This window comes from Glycine max, chromosome 9, assembly GCF_000004515.6.
Source record: "Glycine max cultivar Williams 82 chromosome 9, Glycine_max_v4.0, whole genome shotgun sequence".
In the NCBI taxonomy this organism is placed as follows: Eukaryota; Viridiplantae; Streptophyta; class Magnoliopsida; order Fabales; family Fabaceae; genus Glycine; species Glycine max.
Window position 1 is genome coordinate 15,840,894 of NC_038245.2, and position 9,901 is coordinate 15,850,794.

The following is a 9,901-nucleotide window of genomic DNA, read 5'->3' on the forward strand; positions in this document are numbered from 1 at the left end:
TACATGAGCATTAAGCTCACCTTTCTTTTCGAACCAAGACTTACATTTTAGGCAATCCTTCTGGAAATGTCCTGATTTCCTACAAAATTGACAATTATTGCCCTTTGATACCTTATTCTGGATTTGCAAAGAGTCGTCATTGATCTTTAATGACCCTTTGCCTTTATCATGCTTCTTCATAAATTTCTTTCTAGCTCCTTGATTCCCTCGGTGGCTTACATAATGCACTAAGTGGCTTCCTTAATTCTTAAGCCTCATTTCTTCCTGAACTAACATACTATGCAATTCATGCACATTTCATTTATCTTTCATGGTATTATAGCTCATTTGGAATGGGCCATACTCAGATGGTAATGAGTTTAGAATAAACTGAATAAGAAAGTTCTCATTCACAACCATTCCCAAGGTCTTGAGTCTTTCTTCAATGTTTGTCATCTCGATGACATGTTCATGCATAGTACACGAACCATCAAACATCATGGTGGTCAGTGTACTCATTAATGTCCCAGCAAGAGACTTATTAGCTGTTTGAGAGCGTTCTCCCACTAACCCCATAAATTCTTTAGCATTATTGGTTTTAGGAAGACCTGTCTTAATACTGTCTGCAACAGTCATTCTTATGAACATTGGACTAAATCTGTTAGATCTTTCCCAAGCTTTATAATGGGTTTTCTCTTCATTGCTACTAGCATCAATAATAGTAACAAACTTCTCTTCCAACATAGCAAGATCATGATCCAAAACATTGAGGTAAAATTGGACTTGCTCATTTCAGTCAGAGAAGTTAAGCCCATTAAAGTTGACACAGATGATACATAAGAATTTAATGAATTGAGAACATGTATTACATAATAAAATTCACATAAGTGTTTTGAGACATAAAATACATGTCATGCATATGATTCATTCAGATAACGGTCAATGTATATTGATGTTCTCCTTTGGGTGATACACCAACACACAACATACAAACATGATGATGCTAATAAAAATTCTTAACATTATTTGGCAATTAAATATGCATCAAATTAGAAGTATCTATTTCCTTTGGGTATATAAATAAAACTAATGATACACACAAATCGCCTACAATTATATTCATTAATTATAAGAACAACTAATCAACCTTTGGGCGATCCATAAATGTCTTATAACAATGAATTTCAATTACCTATAAACCAATAATCATATAATTTAGCATCCATTATTCTATGAGTAATTGAAATAATCATTAACTTGGAATTAAATAACCTTACAAATTTGGCCACTTTGGTGACTAACAAATTCAACATACATTTAATTCCAACCAAATATAAATGGTCTGCACATACTTATTGCTATTAACAATTCATGGTCATTCTATTAATTTCATTTCAGACCATAAAATAATATTCACATTCATTTGTGTTTTGCATTCAAACACGTTCATGAAAATATGCAACATATACATATTTATTGCTACCAATAATTGCAAAACATTCACGTTAATTTAATTACAGAACATAAACTTTCAATCCTTTAATCACGTTTAATAATCATTTTTGGAAAAAAAAATAAGCAAGTGGGATTGAAAATAGGAAAAAGGAGTTGCAAATAGCTATTTCCAAAATAATCCTTTTCTATCTTTCTCCATTAGAATTGGAACTACACATTAATGGCCAGCGGCAGCTTTTCTATTTTCCTTCCATGAATTGGAATTGAAACTAAACATTTATGGCCGGGGACGCTTTCTTTCTTTCTCCGTTAGAAATAAAAACTGGTTTTTTCCACATTCAATATATATTAAAGGAAAAATCAACACCATTCATTATAATCAAATTAAATTAGGTAGCACAAAAGAATAAATCTAAAATCTTTCTCTAAATTTAATATATACAATTCAAAGTACTCATTATGTACAAACATCATAAGGTTTAGTTAATACCTAATACAGGATGAGAAAACACTACCTAGGTATGCTTTAGTCTTTCAATATTTTATACCACTCATTTTAAGATAATAATAATATTTAAATTTTATTAGGTTTTATGTTTTGTCTGAATTTATTACATTTTCTTAAATTTTAACGGGGATAAACATATTTATGGGTATAGCGAGACGAGGTCAAGGCGGGGAGTTGCATCTCGACCCAACCTTGATCAGCGCAGGTTTTAACTGTTATAACCAGGGCAGAGTCAGACGAATACCCATGGGTTTGAATATTATTACCATGCCTATTTCTAGAAAGCGATGCTTATTTATAATCTATATGAAAGAATTTTTTTTCAAAGTTAGATAACCAATTATAAGCATTAATAATAATAATATACGAAAGATTATATTATTTTTATATCCATTCTATTTATTTATCAATTTTTCATGTGAGTTAAAGTGCATGTAACATGTTCGGGTATGAAAATATAAGTACCAACGGAAAGCGGGTATATGAGTATGGTGAGTTTTTAAAAGTGTGGGTATAAAAATGTGTACTATAGTATCCTACCGATTGTCATCCAGCATATATGTCAGGTATGGTATCTGTTTCTTGAATTTAAGTTTAAATTAAAAATGCATAATTAAAAATGTCATTGCATAAAAAAAGATTTTTTTCATTTTTTTATTGTAACTAGGAACCTATCTAATATATAACTATTTCATTTCTTCCATTTATTGTATTTTAAGAATCATAGTCTATAATTAACCATATATTTATACTGTACAACAATAATTAATAAATAAAAATTATATTTTAATTGTGAATAGCTGATAATATGAATTTAAAAAATATTTTATAAAAAAATTCATATATAATATGTACCTGACACGAGTCCCCCACTCTACTACAAATAAAATCATGTATTACCTTCACGTATTTGGTTAAAGAGGATTTGTGTAAGTTAAAAAAAAAAATTCACTAATTTAGAAGTTATTTTTACTAAAATTAAGTTTGTTTGATATACAAATTTATTTTAATAATTTATTTTTATAAGCTATTTGAAGTATTTTTATCAAGATAAGTAGCTTATGTAAAATAAACTAACTTAAAATTATTAATTTTTTTTGTTCTCAATTATATTTGATTTTGTTTTATTTTATTTAATTTTCAACCTTATTATCTTCTTTTTTATTGTTTGAAAAAATCAGCATATATAATTTTATTTTCTTATACACATAAGACACACAATAGTCAACTCCTCAATTGTCATCCTTACACCGTTTATTAAGGTTGAAATTTTTTTAATCATATCAAATTTATAACTTTTTATTTTTTTTCTAAATAATATTTTTGTTTATTTCAAAACTATATATAATTTCTAAATATACATTTTATATTTGTTATGCATTACTCTAATATTCCCTATAAAATGTTTACTGTCTCCCTTTCTTGAAAAATGTATACAAAATTAAAAAAAAAATAAAGATCAGATACATCTACAAAATAACAATGAATGCTAGCTATTTTAAACTATTAAAACAATTGATAAATAAGAACGAAAAGTTACTTCCAAACAAACAAATATATATTTATAAAAAAAAATTCTACTATCTAAGAAAACATAAACTAGAAAATAAATAAAAAATGATGAAAATGTTAAAGTCCAAGCAAAGCAGCATACAACATTTCATTCCAAGTATCAGGAGCACCAGCTAGACACCAGTGGCTGCAGTCCACATAAGAGGTGCCTTTGCCTGTGTATATAGAAGGGTGTCCATCTATTCTCAGTTGTGTCATCAAAGTAATGTCAAGCAAATATACAGGACATGACATACTACTCAAAATGCCCTTCACAATTTCTACACCAGGATAAGGTGGCTGCGGTCCTTGCCCTGGTTGTGGTTGTTTGAGACACCCTTTACCCCTTCAGAATTAAGGATAAGAGATGAGTCTCTGAATAATACAACCAATTTTCTAATCAACATTGTTAACCATAAAGTTTACGGATCATGTGCATAATAATAATTTTTTTGTGATTATAGGCATTGTGATTTATGTTTTATCTGATTCCCTCTAAAGTCAGCAATTTAATTACTTTAGAAAATAAAGTGATTAATCTTAGTTGTTGATAAGAAAATCAATTTACCTACTGAAATTTTATGTGAGTTTTAGTTTGAGTGGAATGAGCAATTAAACTTACCCAGAATGGGATGCAGCAATTCCTTGGAACAAAACTGTAGTATTTGAGGGATCAATGTTGGCATCAATCCATTGAGACCAAGTTGTTAACCCAATCTTGTAAGCTTCCATGGGATTCATGTCTTTTATTATTTCATTGCCTACTTGAAATTGAACAAATCTGTTTAAACGTAACATGAATTCATTATTAGCCCCTCGCTTAACATTTCTAGTTAATAACATCCTGCATATCTTTAACATCCTACATTAGATATGGGACAAAATATATTTGTCCTCATGAATATATTTTATGTTTGTTTTTTGATAATTTTTTTCTTTAAATTCCTCATAAAATATAATTTTATTTGTAATTCTTATAAATCAGTAGTGAATTTTGGGTTTATTTCTTGATATTTTTTATATTTATTATTAATTTTTTTTCAAAGGAACTAATAACAAATGAATTTTTTATCAGAGTAAATAAATTTTTTTCTAATTAATAGGAATTAAAAAAAGGTTTTAAGAATAAAAAATTGTTATTTTTATCAAGGATCAAAAGGGATTTTTTTATTAAGGACAAAATAAAAAATTCAAATATATTTTAGTCAATGTATATTTATATAGTTAAAAAAATCATTACGTTTTAGACTCTCCTGAGTGGGTCCACCAATGGTAGGTATTGAAAATCAATACATCAACTCCATTCCACATGCGCCCAGATCTAATGGAGTCCAGTTTCACAATCCTTCCGTTTTCTTTGTCATGAACCACATCCACTAGGAACCCATTTTTCAACCACATTATTGAAGCATCATATTCCTATGACCCAAAATAATTGGTACAAGTTATTAATATTCTGGCTAATCAAGCAATTAGCAAGGGTCAAAATTTCCTTTTTATTAAAATTGAAATGCAGAAAACTACCGGGAATGAGAACACATAGAGATACTTTGTGGGAGTTGATAAGGCATAACTTGATTCTGGGACAGCAATGTGAAGCAAACAAGTAAGTGATTGCCACATGTTGTTGCTTATGGAGTCCCCTACAAACATTATCTTTTTCCCTCTGTATCTCTCCAAGAAATTCACCCCGTCAAACCTGTTAACCAACAACATCTCTTGAGAAGGAACAATACCAAAATGCCTTATTATACCAGGTCGATTATAGATCACACAACGTCATTCGATTCAGTTAAAGACCAATGTTTCAAACATGTTATTTACCCCTTGTGAAGAAACATTTTTTTAAGAAAATGCTTATAAGTGATGAAAGATATACAAAATGAAATCTAAACCTTAGAAAAAGTGAAAACATTACCTTGGAAGATCACAACCAGAGGGTTTCCATCTATACTTGAGGTATTCCTGATCTGTTCTACCATTTCTAAGGCAATTGAATCCCTGCCCTATGAAGGGGCAATCTCTTGAGGCATCATAGAGAGGGTAGTAGGAGTCATCAACAACCCAGTTTCCCAGAGAAAAGTCACAACCATTGCCTTGCACATGGTACAGTGGAGATGCCACTAACCACAGAACAGCAAAGGCCAGAGCACATAACCTGAAATAGAATGCCATTTGAAATTGTCCTAATCCTTTTCACACCATGTTTGTTTGCCATTTGTATGCATGGGAGTAGCTCTAGAGAGAGAGAAGCCTTCGTTGAGAGTAATAATATTTGCACAAATTATTGACTTTATAATTTATACGCATGTATGACAAAAGCTATTTATTGTCCTAAACATTTTCACACCATGTTTGTTTGCCATTTGTATACATGGGAGTAGCTCTAGAGAGAAGCTTCCGTTGAGGAGAGTAATAATATTTGTACAAATCACTGACTTTATAATTTATATGCTTATGCATGCATGCCAAAAGCTAATCAATTTTTTGTCTTTTGATCTTTAAAGTAAATATTAATAAATTTATCCACACAAAAATTGGATGTTACCGTTCTTACCTCTCCGAATTTTTGGTTGGCTAAAAAGAAAATATTGAAAAAAAATATTAGTAACACATTTTAATACATTTTTATTAGGATTGTGGGTCCACTATGTATTGATCTCCCTTCATTTTGTAATTTTTATACTAAACATTATCACTTGTGTAAATTTTAGTATTCCATAATTTTGATGGCTAAAATATATTTTTCATCCTTATAAATATTAAAAGTTTGAAATTTGGTTTTGTAAAATTTTAATTTTTTTTTGCCCTCACAAAATTTAAATGTGCGATTTTTTTTGGCTCAGACATAGGTTTTGATTTTCTAAGCCTACGTGTGTCATGACTGATCTTCATCAATGTTCAACACGTGTCCAATTGTTTTTACACATTATTTATTATTATTATTTTTATTGAACCCTAAAGGATCATTTTGTTCCTTTGACCTTCGTTGTCATTAATTTTTGCTTTACTCCATGTCCGTTTGGCTTCGACCTTCACGCATATGGACAAATCTGGATATTCTAGAACACGTAAGAGATTGGGTGCTCCAACATTGTTGGCGTCTTCATTTGTTGTGAACGGTAGAAAGTGTTTGTGTAGAGAACCCATGTTGTTGTTGACTTCAAGAAGCTCTGAACACCTAGGAAGATGTTTATGGAGATGTCAGAATTTTGTGTGGTAAGTGTTTTGGTTGTTGTATTTTATTGTTCTTCATGCTCCTATTTTTTGTTTTCTATGTTCCTGATTTGTTGGTGGTTGTAGGCTCCAAACATGTGCAATTTTTTTAGTGGACTGATGGTGCCATCAATGTGGACCATAGAAGTCAAGAGGATGTTTATGGAAGGGGTGTTGTTAGGTGCACCCAGCAGTATTGCTGATGCACCCAACAACTTCCCATTATTCCAATATTGCCCTCCCGTAAAATTTGATGGAAGAACTTCTTCCGTAACCTTTAACGGAAGAAGTTCTTCCGTAAGATTTTTTTTACATTTTTATGGAAGATGTTCATCCGTACAAACTTTATGGAAGAAGTTATTCCGTACAAATAAACAACTTTTACGGAAGATCTTTTTCCGTAACCTCTTACGGAAGAACTTATTATGTAAAAGCGAACCTGAGACTTTAAGATTATTAGCACAACGCTCTAATCAACCGAGCTAATGAGTTAATTACGTTATAAAATAAATAATATTGATATACATAACACTAAAATTTCTAATGCATATTTAATGCACATGTAAATTTAAATAATACATTTTCTGACAATTAATTTTTATATAAATCTAATAAATTATTTAATCGGTATATTTTTTGAAAAAATAATAAAATAATTATTTAATATATTTTAAATTTTGTAATAATAAAAAAATAATGACCCATCAATAATATTTTTAAAAATATATGGGGCAATCTAAAACATATATGGGGTAATCTATTTGCAAGAACAAAAGAGGAAGAACGAGAAAAATAAAAAACATACATTGAGTGGATGTTGGGAGTGGCAGGTAGGGAGGAAGAAGGGGGAGAGGGAGGGGGAGGTCGTGGTGGCGGTCGCGGTTCCAGCAAACTTGTTGTCCAAAATCATCTGAGACAACTTCCGCTCCACGTGACCCTCTTACTTTCCATCAAAAGTGCTGCAAGCCTTGCCCGAACTCACTGTCAAGGGAGTAGAAGGGGGAGGGGGAGGGAGGAACAAGGGGGGGCAGTTGCAGTAAACTTGTTGTTCAAAATCATCTGAGACAACTTCTGCTCCACATGACCCCCTTACTTTCCATCAAAAGTGCTGCAAGCCTTGCCTGAACTCGCTGTTAAGGGAGTAGAAGGGGGAGGGGGAGGGAGGAACAAGGGGGGCGATTGCAGCGAACTTGTTGTCCAAAATCATTTGAGACAACTTTTGCTCCATGTGACCCCCTTACTTTCCATCAAAAGTGCTGCAAGCCTTGCCTAAACTCGTTGTTAAGGGAGTAGAAGGGGAGGGGGAGGGAGGAACAATGGGGGGCGGTTGCAGCGAACTTGTTGTCCAAAATCATCTGAGACAACTTCCGCTCCACGTGACCCCCTTACTTTCTATCAAAAGTGTTGCAAGCCTTGCCTGAACTCGTTGTTAAGGGAGTAGAAGGGAGGGGAGGGGAAGGGAGGAACAAGGGGGAGAGGAAGGGGAAAGGGGAGGGAGGAAGAAGGGGGAAGGGGAGTGGCAGGAAGGGGGAGAGGGAGGTCACACGATGGCGGTTGCTGCAAGCCTTGTCTCAACTTGCTGTCTCAGAAAGGTACACTTTTCAGCACAAGTCCACAACATGCTTTCAATAAGTTTAGAAATATGTGCAATCTGAACCCTTGAAAAAGGGTCCATCAACTTGCATAGCTTGTTGGGGCTGTTGTTGCAGCAGATCTATGCCACCTTGTTGAACTGGGGGCACAACGATGAAAGGTGGCTGTGGACTATTGGGACTATTGGGTCTTCAAAGAAATTAAGGGACCGACTAGAATGTGCATCAGCAGCAACTTTGGTAGCATCCAAGTCAGGCCAAGATATTGTAGCCTTCATTTACCATGATCTTACACAACAAGGTACGCTTTTCACAGGCCACTGTCTGAGAAAGGCGCCCTCCAATAAAGACGTGAGCCGGTTCCATCGAATAGGCCCTCCAAAAAAAGCACAAAATCCAAAAAAATTGGATTTGGATCATTCAAAGTATGCTTAAAGTCTGAACGTCAAAAAATTAAAATAAATTAGATTTGGAGCATTGAAACAATACATTCAATTTTATTATGGAATTCAAACACGTTGTAAATAGATACAACTTACATGGAAAACAAGAAAAAAAACCTTGCATTCAGTCGTTTAGCAACGTGGCAGCCACGTCGTCTTCCATTTCCATAACATGTTTAGTAAAAACAACTAAAATTTCTATTGGCCCGTATTTTTTCCAGTAGTTGGACTATACTAACACCTTCAACACTTCATCGTTGGTTTTTAGCTCATTAATTTCATATTTTATAACTTTATCTGAATACTCGAAACGACCTGGTTGCCGAAAAAACAATCGTCTTACGGTTTGTGATTCGTGAATTCCATGAGGGGGAATCCATTTAGGTGTAACTTGCTTTATCAAATCCTTCAGTTCATCGATGGTACAACCTGAAGGAATTTCAAATTTCTTCGGATTTTTACCTGTGAACACGTAACCTACAAATTTGTTCTGCGGTGGCATGTTCCACCTCCCGTTGTAATACAAGAGTGCGTCATGAGTAGGGGTCATAGTACGTTGAAGTAAGTTTAATATTCCATCTGTTGTTCTACCAATAGTGCATAACAACTCAATCAGACCAACATACGAAAATTGATCGTTACACATTAACATGGTGTTGACATCATCATCATTTTTCAATTGCATACATTGACATCGAAAATAGTTACCTGTCTCTGTGACTGGCTGCCGGTAGTGAATTTCATTCAAAAATTGTTTGTGGGTTAGATTAAGGGGGATGTGTATTCTGCTTTTCAGCATTGCAAGATCACAACTCTTGGGTACTCGAATGGGCACCGGAGTGGAACTTTGGAAGTAAACCCCACTATCGTTGTAAATAATTGATCCATTTGAAAAAATGAAACCCAACCTTGAGTTTACAATCGTCTGACTGCTTGTTTCTCCTAAAAATACCTTACTTTGTTGTAACAATAGGGAGAAAATGTGAAAGCAGGTAGATGTGTGATTTTGTTAGCAAGTTGCCGTGTCTCGTATATATAGATGATTTCCACCAACAGATTGTTTCACTTTGTTTAAAAAAAACTTACACACACATGAACATGTTTCGTGTTTATCTTCCCAAGTAAACCAATGTGTCTGCAAGCTTTATCGTGCATCA

At 33.1% G+C, this 9,901-nt stretch overlaps 1 protein-coding gene across 1 annotated transcript; it reads right to left on the minus strand.

Moving 5' to 3' along the window:
* Nucleotides 1–3,101: 3,101 nt before the first annotated feature.
* On the minus strand, nucleotides 3,102–7,937 carry LOC100808031 (protein trichome birefringence-like 42). The gene is made up of 6 exons (XM_014761609.2): nucleotides 7,831–7,937; nucleotides 5,412–5,651; nucleotides 5,018–5,192; nucleotides 4,734–4,912; nucleotides 4,116–4,274; nucleotides 3,102–3,839 (listed from the first exon to the last, which is right to left on the minus strand). Exons 1-6 carry the CDS (start codon nucleotides 7,935–7,937, stop codon nucleotides 3,572–3,574), a joined length of 1,128 nt encoding a protein of 375 aa, XP_014617095.2. The 3' UTR covers nucleotides 3,102–3,571.
* Nucleotides 7,938–9,901: the final 1,964 nt, after the last annotated feature.

Bases quoted from the DNA above. Each gene is read 5' to 3' on its own strand.
- LOC100808031 (XM_014761609.2), bottom strand. From the start codon at position 7,937: ATGGAGCAAAAGTTGTCTCAAATGATTTTGGACAACAAGTTCGCTGCA. The intron at 4,275-4,733 runs GTAATGATTTTT...ACGTTTAAACAG, and splicing joins CACTCAGGAGAGTCTAAAAC to ATTTGTTCAATTTCAAGTAG. The intron at 3,840-4,115 runs GTAAGTTTAATT...TTAATTCTGAAG, and splicing joins ATTGCTGCATCCCATTCTGG to GGGTAAAGGGTGTCTCAAAC.